Raw genomic sequence first — 22,549 nt, forward strand, 5'->3', positions numbered from 1 at the left:
ACCGATAACCATAGGCGGAGTTTGACTTTTGGGGCAAGAGGGGCACAACATGTTGATGGCCCCAAAACGCATTGCCAGCAATAAAATTAACTTACAAGAATATTTAAAATAATAAGTTGACAATGAGCGTTTTTTGTTTCACATCATTCTTGAAGGGAATTCCAAATCAGGCTGCTTAGGCAATACTTTTCGCCAAGATTGTCATCCATTGAATTTGGTACGCCCGCAGGTGTCGTGCCAATGTAGTTACCCCAGTCAAAAATTGTATCCCCTGGGCGGAGCCATATGGAGATAGATTTGTGTCTTTATTATTCAATCAAAAAAAAGTTTCTTCAATCAAAATATATATTTTCAACCATAAAAAAGTCGCTTCAATAAAAAAAAAATGTGTTTGAATGCAAACTCAAAAAAACAAAAAATAAAAAATACATGTGAAAGCCTTTTTTTCTTCGATTAATTTTTATTTATTTATTTATTTATTTATTACATTTTTTAAAAAATAAAATTCAGGACATTTTTCTCTTTTTTATTCAATCAACAATAAGTTGCATAAGACAAATATCGATTTTCAAAAAGAAAAATCACTTCAATTAAAAAAAGGAAAAAAAATAAATCATAGGAAAAAGTTTTTGAATGCGAAAAAATATTTGAGATTGAAAAATTGGCATTTGAACACTTAAACTTTTATTGAAAAAGATTTGATTGAAGCAATCCTTTTTGTGTTTAGGCCATATTATGATTAGGACATTTGTTTCTAAATCATTCAATCCCCCAAAAAGTTGCTTCAATCAAAAAAAATAATATTTTCAATCAAATTTTAAAAAATCATTTTTAAAAATATTTTTTCTCTAATATATATATATATATTTTAAATTATATGCAAAGCAAATGACGGTCTAAGGTGCTTGGAAAATAATTTCTACCCATTATAAAAAATTTTAAAATTTTTTGTTCATTTCATTCATTTTTGTTGCAGTTTTATTGCGTTACAACTTTTATATATACTGCATAGGAAAGTCAATTACATGCAATGACACTTATCGGCCACCAGGGGGGCCCCCTTAAAATCCGCTTATGCCGATAACAGATATCTTCCAGCTCCAAAAATTCAATACTGATATCAAACTTATACCGATATAAGCAATCATAACCTCTGTGAAGTTGACCCCCCATCAGACACAACTTTAGACAAAAATAATGTCAATCGTTTGTGCTGTAAAAAGTTTCGAAGTGCTCTGGGGCACCTGAAGTCACCCACAGCAGGGGGTGCTGAGGATCTGATATTGTTTTTCCCATCCGAAAACACGTTTTGGTCCAAATTTGTCGTGCTCGTGCTTTTTCTCCATACAATGCGTGCACAATGGCAGTACACACGCATGCTGGATAGTTTACGTACTACTACTAGGCTATTACAAAGACAGTGTTCTATTTCACCTTCAGTGTGTGTTGGAGTTTTTGTATTGGAAATAAAAACGCACGTGTATTATATCATTCAAATCCCCGAAGCTAGACGGCGCTATGACACACAAACACATTTGAAAACTAAAAGGTCCAATAGGCCTCTGTTTAACTTTTCACAACACTCAAATAAACTGCACAAAAATATGCAACAGCGCTCTGCACGGTGGCAGCTCACCAGCGACAACAAACAATAATATGACTACAATGCAAACTATATGAAGTCCTCTAGAGTCTTATTCTGCAGCTAACTTTTCCTTGCAGTGGCACTATTATAAACTGTCACAATCATCTTAATTTTCGATCTGGAAATGAATTTTAGAAGATTTTGCTATTTTTCTAAAGAAAAATTAGCTAATTGGTTTTTCCTTCCTCTCTCAACAATTAACTTTTCATTCCAATAGCGCCTTATCCAACATGACCTGGCAGCAAGCAATGTGTCAGGGGGTGACCATGTTATTCCCCAAAGTTAAATGTGCTGCTGTTTCAAAATGCTTCATTCATTTTAACCCCCACCCAAAATCTCCTCAAAAACTTTTTGCCCCCTCCCCAACACTAAGGGGGTGCTGCAGCACCCTCAGCAGCCAGTTTCCCACGCCACTGTTTGTGCTGCTATAATTTTTAAGATGTTTACAATTCTTTTATAGGTCAATCTGAGGTCAACCGCAAATTTATATTTAAAAAAAATTACGTCAACCGTTTGTGCTACGTTTGTGCTTGTTTGTGTTGTAAAAAGTTTTTTTTGTGCTGCTATGGGTTTTGTGATATGTACGATTCTTTTGCAGGTCAATCTGAGGTCAACCAGCCCTCCATTTACAATATGCCCAAAACCGATCATGAAAAACCTATGTCGATATTATCCGATATCATTTTAAAATGCTTTTATTGGTCGATATGATCGGCTATCTGATAATATTGGACAACTCTGCAATACGCTATTATCATTATTAAGCTAGAACCTGGTAATTTTGCCACAAGCAGAGGAACAACCACAACAAAAAACAACATTGCATTAATTTCTATTGCACATAATACAAAACTTTATTTGTACTCTTAACAGAAATTACAATAATCATTGCTCTAGTATTCAATAAATAACGTGAACGTTCTACACATCCAGATGTACCCGCTGGCACTGTAATGGCATTTTCACTCTACTTAGACCCAAACATGACCTGAAAGAAATATTACATGAATTCATTACGCAACAATATACATATATACAACGTTTAGACACTTCCCTTTTTTTTCTTTCTAGACAAAACAAGTCACTTGCATGGCTTCTATATTATGCATTGTTGAAAATATGAATTAACATTTTACTATGAAGTTTGATCCAACATTTGCAGGTAAGGGAGGTAAATGTTCTTCGGTCCAGGAGGAGAAATAGAACATTTTCCATCCTCCAATAAAACATTCTCGCCAAGCTCACAAAGCTGAAAAAAGGAAAAGAAAAGTTAAGTTGTTTTGCAAAGTGTTTGTTTGAATGTTGATGTTTTGACCTGTTTTTGCAGAAGTTTATGAGTCAGATTTAGAAGTTTGCCACTCTGTGTGCTTTTAAGGCTAGTCAGACGCATAGTGGCTCTAATTAGAGTCATGCTGGACCCCGGTGGCATGCGGGTCCGTCCTGACAGCAGACTCACAGCTTCCTGTGAACATAATTCACATCAAAATTGCACTGTTGGTCATCTACCAACAGTTGACACTTTGGTTTCAAGTAATTATTAGTAATATGCAAGTATTGTTCCTAATCTTTTATAGTGATTGTGTTGCTATTTTGTATGCATAATGTATTGTAACTAGGGTTGTTCCTATCATGTTTTTTTGCTCCCGTTCCGATCCCGATCGTTTTAGTTTCAGTATCCGGCGATCCCGATATTTCCCGATCCGATTGCTTTTTTTTTGCTCCCGATTCAATTCCAATCATTCCCGATAATTTTTCCCCATCATATACATTTTGGCAATGCATTAAGAAAAAAATGAATAAAACTCGGACGAATATATACATTCAACATACAGTACATAAGTACTGTATTTGTTTATTATGACAATAAATCCTCAAGATGGCATTTACATTATTAACATTCTTTCTGTGAGAGGGATCCACAGATAGAAAGACTTGTAATTCTGTAAGGATAAATGTGACTTTGTATTGTGACTAAATGTTGCCATCTAGTGTGTTTGCTGAGCTTTCAGTAAATGATACTGTAGCCATTTAACTGTTCTGGCCAAATGCATGATGGGAAGTGCAACCATGACTGTGCGTAGGGGCACCAATTGATATATGTTCTCTGCGTTGGGAAGTAACATAGGGTGTTAAGGAAAAGCTCAACCACTACCGTTCTTCCCCACATTGGTTCCAACGATGTTTCTAATTGTTGAGAGAGGGATTATAAGGCTTTTGCCAATTAAAAAGTGGCTCCAAAGACTGCCAAAATTTTCTGTACTCATTTTACGCTGCCTGTTAGCTTTATATATAAGTAAAACGGCGCCATTATAGATTGAACGCGTCAATGCGTGAGTGGGTCGTGCAGCGCATGCGTTAATTGCATTAAATATTTTAACGTGATTAATTTAAAAAAAAAAAAATAATTACCACCGTTTACGCGATAAATTTGATAGCCCTACTTTAAGCCAAAACTAAAGACTCTGGATGAATGTAAAACATTTTGTCTGTCACGTTAAATACAATTAGAAAACGATTTAATTTAAAAAATATATATATATTAAAAAAGGCATGTCCGATATTTTTTTGCCGATTCGGGTACTTTGAAAATGACGTGATCGGACCCGATCGATCGGGAGTAATATGCAAGTATTGTTCCTAATCTTTTATAGTAATTGTGTTGCTATTTTGTATGCATAATGTATTGTAACATCATAACTGTTCTGCTCATCAGATTAGTAGTTTATTAATTTTCTCATAAAGTGGTGTTTGTGTTGATACCTGCAAAAGTGACAAGCCGTCATCTCCTCTCTTTCTTCGTGACTTTAATTGTGAACCTTCCACTAGCAAAAGCGCCTGAGTGTCGACATCTCCTAATGCTGCACAGTCCTCCAGGCTCTGCTTTAACACTAGAGCAGCCTTGTCATGTAGCTTCCCTTTAAAAGGCATTGTGTACATATACACGGATAGTAAAACGTTAAGAATATTGAATGTTAAAAATTTAAACGAGCGAGAAACAAACCTGGATTCGGAGCTGTGACATCGGAAGCTTGTAGAAGAACGCAACGAAGCAGCGCCACGCGGCAACGTAGCCACAAAGCACCTCCGACCCTCTCGCTGGCCTCGATCGCCCTAGGGCAATCTCCATGCTGTACGCACTGTTCAGTTTCCTATTGACAGAATAGAATATGAATTTCTGACATTTTGTCCCCCAATTCCAAATATATAACGTAACCTGGTCGGATTCCGATTCAGCCAGCATGAGCTCAAAGGATGGTTTCTGAAAATCCAGAATGGTTTCTTTGAAGTCCTGCAGAAGCAGCAATGATGAAACTGCCATTTCAGAACTAAGGATGTACAGATACGAAACTATTACATGGCATATCATTAAAAATAAATGTGTAAACAAACGAGGGCTGTCAAACGATTAAAATTTTTAATCGAGTTAATTACAGCTTAAAAATTAATTAATCGTAATTAATCGCAATTCAGACCATCTCTAAAATATGCCATATTTTTCTGTAAATTATTGTTGGAATGGAAAGATAAGACAGATATATACATTCAACATACTGTACATAAGTACTGTATTAGTTTATTATAACAATAAATCAACAAGATGGCATTAACATTATTAACATTCTCTTAAAGCGATCCATGGATAGAAAGACTTGTAGTTCTTGAAAGATAAATGTTAGAACAAGTTATAGAAATTTTATATTAAAACTAGGGCTGTCAAAATTATCGCGTTAACGCCCGTTAATTATTTTTTTAAATTAATCACGTTAAAATATTTGACGCAATTAACGCAGATGTCCCGCTCAGACAGATTTAAATGACTGTACAACGAAAAGCTCACTTGTTGTTATGGAGTTTTGCCGCCCTCTGCTGGCGCTTGGGTGAATGAATATCTCGCATATTGCCTCAAACAGATTACAATGTGTCGGGATTAGTCAGGTGAGGGTTGGAACCAGAATGCAGATTCAGCAACAGGCTTGACAGTTTGGCCAGGAGGCCGTTTATTGCAATCAGAGGCAGAATGTAGGGACAGCAACAAGAGGCAGACCAGATTACTTGAAAGCAGGCGTGGTTGGAAGTCAGTCAAGATGAGCAGGCAGGATATCACATGAAGGAGGTCTCAGGACGTGAAGCTTTGTGCTGGAACGATCAGACAGTGAAGTGATGTGAGCCTGCCACTTAAATACTCCCCTAACGATGATCAGTAGCAGCTGTGCCAAGCCGAGAGGCGGGAAAAGGCAGGTGAGTGAACCAGAGAGGCAGGGAACATGACAGGGCCCCCCCTCAACGGCCGGCACCCGACGGCCCAGGCGCCCCAGGATGGGCAGCGTGGAAGGCACGGATGAGGGCAGGGTCCACGATGAACCGGGAGGGAATCCAGGAGCGCTCCTCCGGGCCGTACCCCTCCCAATCGACCAGATACTGGAAACCCCGGCCGCGACGCCGCACCGCCAGGAGCCGCCGGACAGAATAGACCAGGCCGCCATCCACAAACCGGGCGGGGGGCGGGGGTCTGGCCGGAGGGACAAGACGACTTGCACGGGCTGGTTTCAGCTGACTGACATGAAATGTGGGATGGACTCTCATGGACTTTGGCAACTGCAGGCGCACGGAGACTGGATTAATAACTTTAGAAACCGGAAAGGGACCCACAAACCTGGGAGCAAGCTTCCTTGACTGGACCTTCAAAGGCAGATGTCATGTGGACAGCCAGACCCGGTCACCTGTAGCGTACGTCGGTGCAGCAGACCTCTTGCGATCCGCAGCAGTCTTGTAGATGGCCGAACGACGGAGCAGAATGCGTCGAGCTCGTTCCCAGGTCCGGCGGCATCTACGGATTAAGGCGAGAGCTGATGGAACTGGAGAGTTGGTATCAAGAGCAGGGAAGAGCGAGGGCTGAAAGCCATGCACAACATGGAAGGGTGAGAAGCCTGTCGCTGATGATGGAAGAGTGTTATGTGCCACCTCAAGCCACATCAACTTCTCGCTCCACGTGGAGGGGTCCTGGGACGCCAGGCAACGAAGACCAGTCTCCAAGATTTGGTTCAGCCGCTCCGCTTGACCGTTGGACTGGGGATGGAATCCAGATGAAAGACTAACCGTAGCCCCTATCATCCTGCAGAAGGCTTTCCAGAAAGCTGAAACAAACTGTGGACCCCTATCAGAAACTACATCAGTGGGGAAGCCATGCACGCGGAATATGTTGTACATGAGTACTTGCGCCAACGCCTTGGCAGAAGGTAATTTAGGCAATGGGATGAAATGTGCCATCTTGGAAAATCTGTCTACTACTGTGAGAACAACGGTGTTTCCAGAGGATGGGGGTAAACCAGTTACGAAGTCCATACATATGTGTGACCAGGGTTTGGATGGTATTGGTAAGGGATGGAGCCCACCAGCTGGTCTGCACGAAGATGGCTTACAGGAGGCACATACTGAGCAGGCGTTGACGTATTCGGTAACGTCATTGCGCATGGCTTTCCACCAGAACCTCTGAGATATGACAAAAATTGTTTTGGTGATACCTGGATGACAAGAGGTCTTGAGAGTGTGGGCCCAGTGGATAACCTGACCGCGAAGCTCAGGCACCACATATAGCTTTTCTTTGGGGCAGTCTGAAGGGGTCTCTGTGGACTCGAGAGCGGATTTTACCTTTGCCTCGATATCCCACGACAGCACAGATAAAAAACAGGATTCAGGCACAATTGGCATTGGTTCAGAGGGGTTTTTCCTTGATTCAAATATCCTCGACAATGCGTCTGGTTTCGTGTTCTTGGAGCCTGGTCGATATGAGATATGGAATTGGAACCGATTAAAGAACAGAGACCAACGGGCCTGACGTGAATTCAAGCGTTTAGCAGTTTTGAGGTATGACAGGTTCTTGTGGTCGGTCCAGATCAAAAAGGGCTGTGAAGTGCCTTCAAGCCAGTGCCGCCATTCTTCTATGGCTAGTTTGATTGCTAATAGTTCCCTGTCACCAACATCATAATTTTTCTCAGTGTCTGACAATTTTTTGGACATGAAATAGCAGGGGTGAAGTTTACCGTCCGTGGGATTTCTCTGGGAGAGCACTGCTCCTACTCCCACGTCTGAGGCATCCACTTCCAGAATGAATTGGTGAGCAGGGTCCGGCAAGGAGAGAATGGGGGCAGAGGTGAAGCGGTTCTTGAGCAGATCAAAGGCCTTCTGGCATGGCTCTGACCACAGGAAGCGTCTATGAGTGGAAGTAAGACAATGCAGGGGTGAGGCAATAGTGCTATAATTCTTAATGAATTTCCTGTAAAAATTAGCAAAACCCAGGAATCGCTGTAGCTCTTTTAGGTTCTTTGGTACAGGCCAGTTCAGGACGGCTGAAATCTTGTCAGGATCCATCTTGACCTTACCCTCGGCGAGAATGTAACCGAGAAATGGAACGGAGGATTTATGGAAATCACATTTTTCAGCCTTGACATACAACTGGTTCCGCAGGAGTCTCTGAAGTACTGCCCGTACATGCTGCTGGTGCGATTCCTGGTCGTGGGAGAAAATCAAAATATCGTCAAGATACACGAATACATTCTTATTAAGCAGGTCACCAAGAACATTGTTTACAAGATTTTGGAATATGGCAGGTGCGTTGGTGAGTCCAAATGGCATGACAAGATATTCATAATGTCCTGAAGGGGTGTTGAAGGCCGTCTTCCACTCGTCTCCTTGCCGTATACGCACCAAATGGTACGCATTACGCAAGTCCAGTTTAGAGAAGACTTTGGCACCCTCCAATAACTCAAAGGCAGACGATATTAGTGGAAGAGGATAACGATTCTTGACCGTGATTAGATTTAGGCCTCTATAGTCAATGCATGGCCTTAATGTCTTGTCTTTCTTCTCTACAAAAAAGAAACCGGCCCCGGCCGGGGAAGACGAAGGACGTATCAGGCCTGCGGCCAGGCATTCCTTTATGTATGAGTCCATGGCCTTACGTTCAGGTGCAGACAACGAATAGAGCTTTCCTCGTGGTGGGGTGGTACCGGGCAAAAGCTCGATCGCACAGTTTATGTCTCTAAATGGGGGAAGTGAAGTGGCTTTGCTTTTACTGAAGACCTCCGACAGGTCATGATAACAACTTGGAACATTGGCGAGATCAGAAGGAGGGACCAGAGTTTGAGGAAGTCGAGGAAAACACATGTCTGTACAGTCTTTTCCCCACTTTATTATATTGCCAGAGTTCCAGTCTAACTGTGGGTTGTGTTGCTTTAACCATGGTAAACCAAGGATTAGGTCATGGGGCATGTGCTCAAAAACGTGAAGGCAAAGATTCTCAGAATGGTTGTCTGTAAACGTCACACAAACCGATTGAGTTTGATGGGTGACTGATCCAAGGGGAGTGCCATCGACAGCCTTGACCGACAGGGGGCTACTCAGACGAATCAGGCAGAGTGACAGACGCCTGGCAAGATTGAAGTTGATCATGTTAGCTTCTGAACCAGAGTCAATAAAAGCTGAAACTGTAACATGACTATGGGGTGAGGACAAGGTAACTGAAGGAGTGATGTTTCCCGAATTATTAATGATAGTCTGGCTCACCTGGACAGAGGGGTTAGCTGGGTATGATGCAGCCTTGACTTGACAGTTATTGACTACATGACCACGTTGTCCACAGTAAAAACATAGTCCTTCTCTTGCTCTGCGTTGACGTTCCCCTGGGGTGAGGCGAGTACGGCCCAGCTGCATCGGCTCCTCAGGTGTTTGTTCTTGCGGACGAAGGGAGTGAGGCAAGCGCCGTTGAGGTGACGGCAGGAAGGTGTGGGGGTTGCCTTGATCGCGATGAGGATGTTGGCGTGGCAGACGTTTTCCTTCCTGGTCTCGTTCGGCAAGGCGTCGGTCGATCTGCATGGCCAGTGCAATAAGGGAGTCCAAGTCGCCCGGGATGTCGATGGCTACCATGGCAAGCTTGATGGGGTCAGACAAGGCTTGAAAAAATACATCAGACAGTGCGGATGGGTTCCAGTCACTGTCTGCTGCTAGCGTTCGGAAATCAATGGCGAAGTCGGCCACCCGGCGTTTCCCCTGTCGCAGGTTCATTAGGGCTAACGACGCTTCTCTCCCCGGTGGTTTACTTTGAAAAACTTGTTTCAAGGAGGTGGTGAAAGTCAGATATGATGAACAGACAGGCGAGTTGCGGCTCCATTCAGCAGTGGCCCAAGCTGCGGCTTTTCCCGAGAGGTGAGAAATTGCATAAGCCACCTTGGAACGCTCAGACACAAAAGCAGAGGCTTGCAATTCAAAGTGGAGCTCACATTGTGTTAGGAAGGTGCGAACGTCTCCCGTGTCACCCGAAAAGCGTTCCGGGCGGGACAGTTGTAAGTTCACTTGTGTGACAGGCGCCCCCGCTTGACCCTCGGAGAGAGAGTTGGGTTGGTCCACAGGAACAGAGGCCGGCCTGGCAGATTGGGCTGTTGGTTGAAGTTGAAGAGCGATGTTTGCGAGCTGAGAGTTCAAGTTCTGTATCATTGACGCTTGTCGATCAGTTGTCTTTTTCAGGAATTCATGGAGGGAGGAAATCTGTTCCTCCTGCTGCAGGATTCGCTGTCCCTGGACTCGGAGGGCCACGTGAAGCGGATTTGAATCTGCGGGTTCCATATTGTGGTCTGATCGTTCTGTCGGGATTAGTCAGGTGAGGGTTGGAACCAGAATGCAGATTCAGCAACAGGCTTGACAGTTTGGCCAGGAGGCCGTTTATTGCAATCAGAGGCAGAATGTAGGGACAGCAACAAGAGGCAGACCAGATTACTTGAAAGCAGGCGTGGTTGGAAGTCAGTCAAGATGAGCAGGCAGGATATCACATGAAGGAGGTCTCAGGACGTGAAGCTTTGTGCTGGAACGATCAGACAGTGAAGTGATGTGAGCCTGCCACTTAAATACTCCCCTAACGATGATCAGTAGCAGCTGTGCCAAGCCGAGAGGCGGGAAAAGGCAGGTGAGTGAACCAGAGAGGCAGGGAACATGACACAATGAGGCCGTTTATGGACATTAAGAGTGAAGAGAATGCCACCGGCCGCTTGGGGGCAGCGCCGTTCCATACTCATGTTATTTCTTCAAAACGTGGGAGAATTAGGAGTTTTGAGACGTTTATGCTGTATTCACAATGCAATGCAAATTGCTATTTGTGCTCCACACATATTTCGGTAAGTTTTCTTTTTTTTAGTGGCAATTATGTGTCTCTTGTTGTATTTTGGGTAAGATATATGTTATACAGTAAAGGCGAGTGGACACATGCGTTCTTTGGACCGCGCCGTTTATTGGCAACTCCTTCACAACAAACATACAGTGGGGAGAACAAGTATTTGATACACTGCCAATGGGGGGGGGTATCAAATACTTGCTCTCCCCAATGTAAGTATCGTTTAGTGAAAGCACAACAAAAATAATATTCCTATCTCTCCAAAAGCACTTCAGTCTATAGTAATGAGGCCCTATTCTGACACAGTTAAACAACAATGCAAAATGAACTGGCATTCCATTGTTATTTTTATTCTTATTATTATTATATTAAATGTACTTTTGATTGAAAATTTTACACATTTTATTAAAACAAAAACATGAAGAGGGGTTTTAATATAAAATTACTATAACTTGTAACTATAACATTTATCGTTTAAGAACTACAAGTCTTTCTGTCCGTGGATCACTTTAACAGAAAGAATGTTAATGCCATTTGTGGATTTATTGTTACAATAAACAAATACAGTACTTATGTACAGTATGTTGTATGCATATATCCATCGTGTGTCTTATCTTTCCATTCCAACAATAATTTACAGAACAATATGGCATATTTTAGAGATGGTTTGAATTGCGATTAATTGCGATTAATTACGATTAATTAATTTTTAAGCTGTAATTAACTCGATTAAAATTTTTAATCGTTTGACAGCCCTAATTAAAACCCCTCTTAATGTTTTCGTTTTATTAAAATTTGTAAAATGTTCAATCAAAAAATGAACTAATTCCTCGCCATTGATGATATCAATGAATGAATGAATGAATTTAAATGAATGAATGAATTTATTGTCATTGTCATCATCATCAGAATCATTGACAGTTACTGAGTGTGGGATAGTTTGGCCAGAAAGGAGAAACATTGACACAGACTATTGAATAATTTGCCCGAAAAAGACGATGACAGACAAAGGAAGACGGGGAAAAAAGCAAATGCTTATCGATACCCGTCCCCCAACAGCCCGGGACGCACAGTCTAGCATGTTTGTGTTAAATAGCCGTTGGTTTGGTGTAGGTCTCATTGTAGAAAATATCTTGTCCAATGAGTGTCCAGACAAGGCGCTCCATGTCACAGCAGGTTAAACACAGCGCTCATGTTGCAATGGCAGATCAGTAATCTAATTTTACTGGAGGGCATATCTTCAGAGCAAGCAATGTTATGTCTTAGTCTCTGTCCCTGACATTTATTCATCCTTTGTTTGCCTTTTTTGCTGTGGGAACAACTTGTAGCGGATGTGTGTGTGCAGTGCAGCTATGACTCATTTTGGTCCCTGTAGCGATTTATTATAGTTTCTTTGTACATCTATTGAAGTAACTCAATGATTTTATACTCGTAAGCGCTGCATCACATGTATTCCATAGGCGAGCCCCAATGTTCGGAATCGAGAAAGATTTTAATGTTGTCCTAGTTGCCCGATAGGAAAACAATCTGATTCCTCTCACGTCGTAGGTTGATTCCCTTAGTTGGAATAGAGCTTGTAGGTTAGGCGGGAGACTGTTTGCGTGGGCCTTGTACATCATTTGAGCAGTTTTGAAGTTAACCAAGTCATAAAATTTGTTGTCAATAATTACACTATGCTCACTCATGGTGCTGAAAGCCATAAAATCAGTTGGACCCAAGCACCAGCAGAGGGCGCCAAACACCAAAAAACAAGTAACAAGCGGACATTACACTCTGCTGTCATTTTAATCTGTTTGAGCGGGGCATGTGCGTTAATTGCGTCAAATATTTTAACGTGATTAATTTAAAAAAATAATTACTGCCCGTTAACGCGATAATTTTGATAGCCCTAAAACAAACATAAAACTTGCACGAGGTGCTTGTACCTTTGTGCAACATGTCCTTGCTGCAGGTAGAGGTTTGCTTTGAGAAGATTTGCTTCTATTTTCAGTTCCATGTTCTCAATTTCACTGTACGAGGGCGATGGGAGTTTCTCCAATATCGAGTCCAAAAAGAGGGCAGCTGCTTTTAGCAGTAGGTACTACACCAGAAAACACAAATAAAGACAGGAGCTGAAAGCAAATCAGATTAGTGCACAATTCTTACCTTTATCTTTTCCAAAGTGAGGGTCTGGTGGGATGTGAATTCATTCACTTTGGGCTTTTCCTTCACTTCCTCCACATCCTCAGAGTCCATTTCCTCTTCTTCATTTTCTTCCAGGTCCACTTCATCATCTGTCACTTATCACATATGTGTCATTTTTAAAAAGAGATACAAATTGAGGGAACATTTCTAAGCAGAAATGCAATCATTAAAGTGTATATGACACCAGAAAACATGTTTAACCCATATTACACACAGTATTTTATGCTCTTGAATGAAATGGACCGCTTGGATGTGTGTGAAAGCGATCGATATACAGTATTCAACTTTTTGAATCCAGCGCCATGAAAATGAGTGACTTCCGGTCAGATTTGAGGTAGAAGGCGAATGTGACGTCAGCGGATGAGATATTCTTCACTATACAGCCATATTATTGTATGCAAAAGGACTGCGGATTCAGCTGATTTTGCGGATTAATTTCCTATTTTAATGTCACACCAGCCTCTGCCAGTGCTGCAGGCTTGTGGTGCAACACCAGAGAAAGTGGCGTGAGCCTTGTTGGATTTCTAACACCAAAAGATCCTGCTCACCGTAAAGAACGGGCAAAACTAGTCTGACAATCGAGGTACCATTGGACGGACGAGGAAGTGAGACGTGTTTTATATTATGTCAAATACTGGGATCAAGGCACAGGTTTTAATAAGGAGGTGGCTTACATTTTGTGGGTGACAATGCTTGCCGTCGGGAGGCGGGAGTGCTTGCCTGTATCGGCCGGGGACCGTGACATGTGACATGTCCGCCGAGAATGAGCCATTTTCGGCAATCATTCCCCTGCTGCGTCCTTAGCAACGAGCACTCCCTCAGAAAGCTTGCTGACATTGCCCTGGGTCCGGCGGGATTGCTTGCTGGGGCCGCAGCAAGGGAATGACAAGTCCGCCGAAACTTGCTCGCAGCCGGAGGCTGGCCGATCGGTGAAGGCACTCAGTCCTGCTGCAGTGTATGACAAGAGTCGGGGTAGTTTCGTGTGATTTTTCGTGTTCAAAAGGCGAGGAAGAGCCGCTCGTACGGGTTAGCATGTCACGCTTCCTCTTTTGTTTACGCTCTTTCCTCAGTCTCCAAAGCAGCGGCAGGGAAATGACAAGAGCCGGACTAAATCCGTTGGCATAAAATACCATTCGGGAGGTTTAACAAGTCGGCAGTTTTGACCATTATGCAGTAATTTATCCATGTCATACTGAATAAATGCATTTTAAATTTTTTATAGTCCATTCGGCACAAGACTGTTATTTGTTATGACAATGTACTGTATATAGCAGTCGGGGAATTGATACTTATACAAAGTATATTCTGTAATAATATTAGAGTAGATGGATAAAAACAATGAGGACATTTTACGCTGCCCACACAGGCTGCTATTGTCATCAGCTTCGTGTTTGTTGTAGGGCTGTCAAAATTATCGCGTTAACGCGCAGTAATTAATTTTTTAAATTAATGACGTTAAAATATTTGACGCAATTAACGCACATGTCCCGCTCAGACAGTATTCTGCCTTTTGGTAAGTGTTGCAGCAAGGTTTTTTGTGCTGTCTAACAGCGAACTCTTGTGGTCGCTTTGCGACATTGTTTATTGCTTTCTTGCCAGTTCAATATGGTTGCAGGACATCTCGGGCTGACGCCTACGTTGTAATGTTGTGCTTATATGATCCTTGGACAAGATTTGTTTGTAAGTATGGTTGTTGTAAAGAATGTACATATTATGTTAGTAAGCGAAATGTTCTATTTTTTGTTTGAGACGCTTTTTGTTTATGTTTAGTGAACCTGTATAGCGTGCAAAGCTAACGTTGTTGCTAATGCAATGCTTGTGTACTTTTTTTTGTAGTTTCACTACGGTCTAAAGAGGACAGTGGTTTGAGGCCATTTTATTAATAAATCAGATGAAAAAGGAAGAAGTCTGATTATTAAGGCGTCGTTCACTAGCTGTCTAGCTTTGGAGAAAGTAGACGCTTCGGAGTGAGGACAGTATAGACAGATTTAAATGACAGTAGAGTGAAATGCCCACTACAGTCCTTATGTACCGTATGTTGAATGTATATATCCATCTTGTGTCTTATCTTTCCATTCCAACAAATTATTTTACAGAATATATATATAATTTACAGAAAAATATGGCATATTTTATAGATGGTTTGAACTGCGATTAATTGCGATTAATTACGATTAATTAATTTTTAAGCTGTAATTAACTTGATTAAAAATTTTAATCGTTTGACAGCCCTAGTTTGTTGTAGTTCTGGCTCTCCCTCCTCCTCCAAATACGACTCAAACATATATGGCTGTATGTCACATTTCTTGTGGATCAACAATATTTTTCGAAAATTCCACATTTGAACCAGTATCGCTGAAAAATGCTTCCCTCTCCATTGTGCTCAATGCTTAATACTTCACCTCGTGACGGCATTACCAAGATGGAGGTGCCGGAGCACTATGATAGCAGGAGCAGCTAAACAGCAGCTTAAAAGACGCATTTCTCGTCACCTGCGATTATTTTAATTATTTTATGTAGTTGAATCGTCCCATTATATGATTTTAATTCCAATAATAATGCTATTTAAGATGTAATTTTAATGTTATATACACTTTAAGACATCCTATTATAACACTGCCAACTGTAGTAAAATGAAATAGTTTGCAAACCTGGTTCAGGATGACCATTTACAGTACTACTCAGTGCCAAGCAGAGTTGAACACGCGCAAGGTTGAATCTTTGCTCCAAAGAGGATCCATATAGCATGCTGACCTCAGGAGAAAGCTCACAGCACAAAAGTGCCTCCAAAGCCTAAGAATCATGTCCACGTGGAGCGCAGAAACAGCAAATCCTACTTTAGACACGATGTTGAACTACATGGAAGTAGCGTAGAAAGTACCTGAACATTGTCCAGGAGGGACTTGCTGTCACAAAACAACTTCTCTGACTGCAAAAGAAGCAAAGTTGTTGCGATAGTAACAATTTGCTATAATGAATAGCAATAGAAAAGTGAGTGTACATACTTGTTGAGACTCACGAGCGATGTAGCGTCCATTTGGGAGGAGAATCCCTGCCCCTCTAGACAGCTGCTCCGTCTCCTTGATGGCCTCAGAGAAGAAGTATAGTTCAGTGAAAGCGCGGATCTGTAGTCAATATCACAACGAACAAAGCAAACCCACCGGGATCATTACAGGAAATGGCAGTTGAAAAGACTCAAAACACTAACGCTGACCTTAATTATTCTGCTTTCGACATTGCGTTGAACGTCTCTGCACACTGTTCCCACAATGTGTTGATAAAGTGTCAGCATGGGTAGAAGCTGGAATTGCAAACCTTTATTTAAACTACTATTTTAAACATGATTGATAATTACGTGTATACTTCGATGTAGTAGCCCGCAATGAACAACCATTGGCAGATGAAGTTCAAGCTTGCGACAGTGGTGGAGAGGTCGGCCCTGTGGGGTTCTGAGAAAAGGTCCACACCTGGGAGAAGTTCATCGCCGATGCTATATGAAGCATACAGGAGGTCTTCCAGGGGATGAGCCAGGGAGCAGCGCAGCACACACTAGTAGGTAAAGTTTTTTGAAATTAATTTTTTTGGAAACTTCTGTTCAACACACAGGAGAATACTTGACAATATTATCAACAGTATACAAAACGTATCCATACAGTGGGGCAATTAGTATTTATTCAACCACTAATTGATCAAGTTGTCCCACTTGAAAATATTAGAGAGGCTTGCAATTGTCAACGTGGGTAAACCTCAACCATGAGAGACAGAATGTGGAAAAAAAAACAAACAGAAAATCACACTTTTTGATTTTTAAAGAATTTATTTGCAAATCATGGTGGAAAATAAGTATTTAGTCAATACCAAAAGTTCATCTCAATACTTTGTTATGTGCCCTTTGCCAATAACGGAGGCCAAAGGTTTTCTGTAACTCTTCACAAGCTTTTCACACACTGTTGCTGGTATTTTGGCCCATTCCTCTATGCAGATCTCCTCTAGAGCAGTGAAGTTTTGGGGCTGTCATTGGGCAACACAGACTTTCAACTCCCTCCACAGATTTTCTATGGGGTTGAGATCTGGAGACTGGCTAGGCCACTCCAGGACCTTGAAATGCTTCTTACGAAGCCACTCCTTTTATTGACCTGGCTGTGTATTTGGGATCATTGTCATGCTGAAAGACCTAGCCACATCTCATCTTCAATGCCCTTGCTGATGGAAGGAGATTTTCACTCAAAATCTCTCGATACATGGCCCCATTCTTTCTTTCCTTTACACAGATCAGTCGTCCTGGTCCCTTTACAGAAAAACAGCCCCAAAGCATGGTGTTTCAACCCCCATGCTTCACAGTGGGTATGGTGTTCTTCGGATGCAATTCAGTATTCTTTCTCCTCCAAACACGAGAACCTGTGTTTCTACCAAAAAGTTCTATTTTGGTTTCATCTGACCATAAACCATTCTCCCAGTCCTCTTCTGGATCATCCAAATGCTCTCTAGTGAACCGCAGACGGGCCTGGATGTGTACTTTCTTCAGCACGGGGACACGTCTGGCAGTGCAGGATTTGAGTCCCTGGCGGCGCATTGTGTTACTGATAGTAGCCTTTGTTACTGTGTTCCCAGCTCTCTGTAGGTCATTCGCTAGGTCCCTCCGTGTGGTTCTGGGATTTTTGCTCACCGTTCTTGTTATCATTTTGACGCCATGGGGTGGGATCTTGCATGGAGCCCCAGATCGAGGGAGATCTTGTATGTCTTCCATTTTCTAATAATTGCTCCCACAGTTGATTTCTTTACACCAAGCGTTATACCTATTGCAGATTCAGTCTTCCCAGCCTGGTGCAGGCAGGTCTAGAATTTTGTCTCTGGTGTCCGTTGACAACTCTCTGGTCTTGACCATAGTGGAGTTTGGAGTGTGACAGACTGAGATGTGGACAGGTGTATTTTATACCGATAATGAGTTAAAACAGGTGCCATTAAGTAAGTGTGGATATGTTGACATCCTATTCTATTCTGCCTGATCGCTAATCCTGGCACTGATATTTACAGTGCCTTGCAAAAGTATTCGGCCCCCTTGAATCTTGCAACCTTTCGCCACATTTCAGGCTTCAAACATAAAGATATGAAATTTAATTTTTTTGTCAAGAATCAACAACAAGTGGGACACAATCGTGAAGTGGAACAACATTTATTGGATAATTTAAACTTTTTTAACAAATAAAAAACTGAAAAGTGGGGCGCGCAATATTATTCGGCCCCCTTGCGTTAATACTTTGTAGCGCCACCTTTTGCTCCAATTACAGCTGCAAGTCGCTTGGGGTATGTTTCTATCAGTTTTGCACATCAAGAGACTGACATTCTTGCCCATTCTTCCTTGCAAAACAGCTCGAGCTCAGTGAGGTTGGATGGAGAGTGTTTGTGAACAGCAGTCTTCAGCTCTTTCCACAGATTCTCGATTGGATTCAGGTCTGGACTTTGACTTGGCCATTCTAACACCTGGATACGTTTATTTTTGAACCATTCCATTGTAGATTTGGCTTTATGTTTTGGGTCATTGTCCTGTTGGAAGATAAATCTCCGTCCCAGTCTCAGGTCTTGTGCAGATACCAACAGGTTTTCTTCCAGAATGTTCCTGTATTTGGCTGCATCCATCTTCCCGTCAATTTTAACCATCTTCCCTGTCCCTGCTGAAGAAAAGCAGGCCCAAACCATGATGCTGCCACCACCATGTTTGACAGTGGGGATGGTGTGTTCAGGGTGATGAGCTGTGTTGCTTTTACGCCAAACATATCGTTTTGCATTGTGGCCAAAAAGTTCAATTTTGGTTTCATCTGACCAGAGCACCTTCTTCCACATGTTTGGTGTGTCTCCCAGGTGGCTTGTGGCAAACTTTAAACGAGACTTTTTATGGATATCTTTGAGAAATGGCTTTCTTCTTGCCACTCTTCCATAAAGGCCAGATTTGTGCAGTGTACGACTGATTGTTGTCCTATGGACAGACTCTCCCACCTCAGCTGTAGATCTCTGCAATTCATCCAGAGTGATCATGGGCCTCTTGGCTGCATCTCTGATCAGTTTTCTCCTTGTTTGAGAAGAACGTTTGGAAGGACGGCCAGGTCTTGGTAGATTTGCAGTGGTCTGATGTTCCTTCCATTTCAATATGATGGCTTGCACAGTGCTCCTTGAGATGTTTAAAGCTTGGGAAATCTTTTTGTATCCAAATCCGGCTTTAAACTTCTCCACAACAGTATCTCGGACCTGCCTGGTGTGTTCCTTGGTTTTCATAATGCTCTCTGCACTTTAAACAGAACCCTGAGACTATCACAGAGCAGGTGCATTTATACGGAGACTTGATTACACACAGGTGGATTCTATTTATCATCATCGGTCATTTAGGACAACATTGGATCATTCAGAGATCGTCACTGAACTTTTGGAGTGAGTTTGCTGCACTGGAAGTAAAGGGGCCGAATAATATTGCACGCCCCACTTTTCAGTTTTTTATTTGTTAAAAAAGTTTAAATTATCCAATAAATGTTGTTCCACTTCACGATTGTGTCCCACTTGTTGTTGATTCTTGACAAAAAAATTAAATTTCATATCTTTATGTTTGAAGCCTGAAATGTGGCGAAAGGTTGCAAGATTCAAGGGGGCCGAATACTTTTGCAAGGCACTGTACTTTAGTGTTTCTAATTACTGTTATTTATAACAGTAAATTTAAGTTTATTGGAATCGAGTGAAATATTTCAGGACTGACGCAAAACGTACTATTACTTTTTACAGGAGAACTGTTATGACTTTCAGTAACTCTGTTGTAACTTGCTTATGTGGCACATCATTTTACCTTGAAAAGGTGTGCAGACAAGAGACAAAGCTTAGTTCTCTGGCTGATATCTGAAGTTAGAATGTACCTGTAGATGAACACACATAGCTTAAATCTTAAAATATCACAAAAATCTTGGTATATTTGACTTAAAACCTACTGTGCAATTTTAGCAGTGATCACGGCCGCCTGCATACATCCCCAAATGCCAACCTGTTTTAGCGTTTGTTGTAGGGTGCCGCCGCCAAATGACACCCAATCCCATTTATCGATCACCCCTGAGCTGTGTAAGGCGGCGTCTATAGCTTTACTCCAGCAAGTGTGTGCCATCCTATAGGTAAAAGGAAAAAAAATACAGGACAACAATGAAAAGCCTATTTAACTTAGTTTTCCTAGTGTAATTGCATAGAGAAGGCTTCTAATAAAATACAAGCACACATTCACCGACAGGGGAGAAAATAAGTTTTCTGACCGTGTGTTTAAGTCGTAGAAATGTAGGTTTCCCAATTCATGCAGAGCAAATACACTCAGGGATTCCTGGTTGTTGGTCTGGAGATATTCTTTAAGAAGAGGCAAATATTTCAAATTGAATAAGCCTGATTCAGATAGAATTCATCTGCACACTTTATATTTTGTCATTATTAATTTTTGTGTCCTTACTTGTGGATTCAAAGTATGTCGAGATGATTCTCGACGTACATTCAGAGCTGATGGGTGGATTGTAGAGCGTGTCCGGAGTGATGTAGTCTTTATTGATCAGGTCCCATGGCTGGATGCTTGGCGTAGTCATAAGCATCGGGTTAAAGTCAATCTGGTCTGATTTGATCTCGCCGAATTGCTCAGTTTCAAAACACGGTTGTGTATGGGCCAGGAGCAGTAACAGTAATGCTCTGCTATAGCGGAACACTTGAAGGCAATGGGGTATTCTTTCAATAGCTTGACGGTAGAAGTGCAGTGTGTTTGTCACATCCAGAGGAACACAAACAAGGAACTGGGAGCGCTTCATTTCTGCATCTTTTTGGCACAGAACACATAAAAACATTAGCCTCATGCAGTGGTGGATAAAGTACTCATTTTTTATTTCAGTAAAAGTACAGATGCAGGTGCAAAAAATTACTTGAAGTAGAAGTACAAAAGTACTTTTTTTGAAATTTACTGTACAAATAAAAGTATTTTCTCCCAATGCAAAAATGCAATATACGTATATACAGTGGGGCAAATAAGTATTTAGTCAACCACCAATTGTGCAAGTTCTCCTACTTGAAAATATTATAGACCCTACCCACCGACGTCACAAAATCACGTGCTCGCTGTATGGTTCCGCCCACTTGTCCGTCATTTTGTGTCTGTATTATCAATGGTCTCAATTGATCGAGCAATTTATAATGCATTTCATGGAAGACCCGGTGCTTTCGGATGCCGCAAACTCACTTGATGCGTTGCATAAAAGGCGTTATGTGGAAAAGCTTCAGTTTATCCATTCGCCAGATCCATATTTGATGCCAAAATCGATGTTTTTCGACCCGCTGTCTCCGCCGTATTTGCCTGACATCTGCTAGCTACCCTGAACTGTACAACTATCTTGTCCACACAAAATCAGCCTATTCTCACGAAAGTTTGAAAAACTTTAAGAGCTTGGAGGCTTATAAATACTTCGTTGCTGGTTGGGTGAAACAGGTCTTCGTCCACGAAAATTCGGCAGGAATCTATCTTGTGCTTGGAAAGGTGAATTACGAAATTTTCAATTCAAAATCTTTTGTTATCGCTAACATCCACTGTCAAGTCTAATGTATTTCATGTCGTTTGTCAATGGAGTTAAGGCTTTTAATGTTTATATGGTTTAGCGATCGCACTCTCACTACATACATACGTGTATGTTGTCGGCGATTAGCCTAGCAATGATCTTAATTGTGGTTGTCAGCCCAAAACCCTCTAAATATATATTAAATGCATCTTACCAGATATAAAATGACTACAACATAATCTGTGGTAATGGTTTGGAGCCCAGCTTTCTCGTCGAATTGCAGCAGCCCATCTCGCTCTCTTCTCTCCGGGTCTCTCGGAATCCGGTAGAACTTCAAGTCTCTCCGTCTTCTCTGTCTATCTTTTCTGTTATTGCAACCGACCGCCACGCACGCCTTCACCATTTTGATTATTAATGTTAACGAGCAGAAAAACACGTCGTAAATAGGAGGAATGTACGTAGCCGTAACAGGGAAACATGATGTGTTGACGGACAATTGGGCGGCACCAGTCAGGAGGAAGGAGTTGTGACGTCACGTGGGTAGGGTCTATAGAGGTCTGTAATTGTCAACATGGGTAAACCTCAACCATGAGAGACAGAATGTGGAAAAAAAACATAAAATCACATTGTTTGATTTTTAAAGAATATATTTCCAAATGAGAGTGGAAAATAAGTATTTGGTCACCTACAAACAAGCAAGATTTCTGGCTGTCAAAGAGGTCTAACTTCTTCTAATGAGGTCTAACAAGAGCTCACGAGGCTCCTAACGTTACCTGTATTAATGGCGCCTGTTTTAACTTATTATCGGTATAAAAGACACCTGTCCACAATCTCAGTCAGTCACACTCCAAACTCCACTATAGCCAAGATCAAAGAGCTGTCGAAGGACACCAGAGACAAAATTGTAGACCTGCACCAGGCTGGGAAGACTGAATCTGCAATAGGTAAAATGCGCGTCTGCGTGGCTGTCGAGCGCCCGGTAGGGCTCGCGTGCTGCTTGATGTGGTA

The 22,549-nt window shown here is 41.8% G+C and overlaps 1 protein-coding gene across 15 annotated transcripts in view; it reads right to left on the reverse strand.

The window, feature by feature from the left end:
- Window positions 1-2,488: 2,488 nt before the first annotated feature.
- The window catches only part of LOC130906799 (cilia- and flagella-associated protein 54-like), a 64,387-nt gene continuing 44,326 nt past the window's right edge, over window positions 2,489-22,549 (reverse strand). For 6 of the 15 annotated variants that reach the window (XM_057821439.1, XM_057821434.1, XM_057821431.1 and 3 more), the window contains 16 exons: window positions 20,458-20,811; window positions 20,270-20,357; window positions 19,958-20,128; window positions 19,819-19,885; window positions 16,353-16,538; window positions 16,204-16,290; window positions 15,995-16,114; window positions 15,871-15,918; window positions 15,641-15,782; window positions 12,951-13,084; window positions 12,731-12,885; window positions 4,860-4,971; window positions 4,647-4,794; window positions 4,406-4,560; window positions 2,961-3,107; window positions 2,489-2,894 (listed from right to left, as the gene is read on the reverse strand). In XM_057821439.1, coding sequence (XP_057677422.1) covers window positions 2,781-2,894; window positions 2,961-3,107; window positions 4,406-4,560; window positions 4,647-4,794; window positions 4,860-4,971; window positions 12,731-12,885; window positions 12,951-13,084; window positions 15,641-15,782; window positions 15,871-15,918; window positions 15,995-16,114; window positions 16,204-16,290; window positions 16,353-16,538; window positions 19,819-19,885; window positions 19,958-20,128; window positions 20,270-20,357; window positions 20,458-20,811 — 2,228 coding nt within the window. In that variant the 3' untranslated portion in view covers window positions 2,489-2,780. Of the gene's footprint in view, window positions 2,895-2,960; window positions 3,108-4,405; window positions 4,561-4,646; window positions 4,795-4,859; window positions 4,972-7,842; window positions 8,153-10,272; window positions 10,500-12,730; window positions 12,886-12,950; window positions 13,085-15,640; window positions 15,783-15,870; window positions 15,919-15,994; window positions 16,115-16,203; window positions 16,291-16,352; window positions 16,539-19,818; window positions 19,886-19,957; window positions 20,129-20,269; window positions 20,358-20,457; window positions 20,812-22,549 lie in introns of those variants that run through there. The other 9 variants (XM_057821433.1, XM_057821435.1, XR_009061368.1 and 6 more) reach the window with 9 other exon arrangements.

This window comes from Corythoichthys intestinalis, chromosome 18 (assembly GCF_030265065.1).
Source record: "Corythoichthys intestinalis isolate RoL2023-P3 chromosome 18, ASM3026506v1, whole genome shotgun sequence".
Lineage (NCBI taxonomy): Eukaryota > Metazoa > Chordata > Actinopteri > Syngnathiformes > Syngnathidae > Corythoichthys > Corythoichthys intestinalis.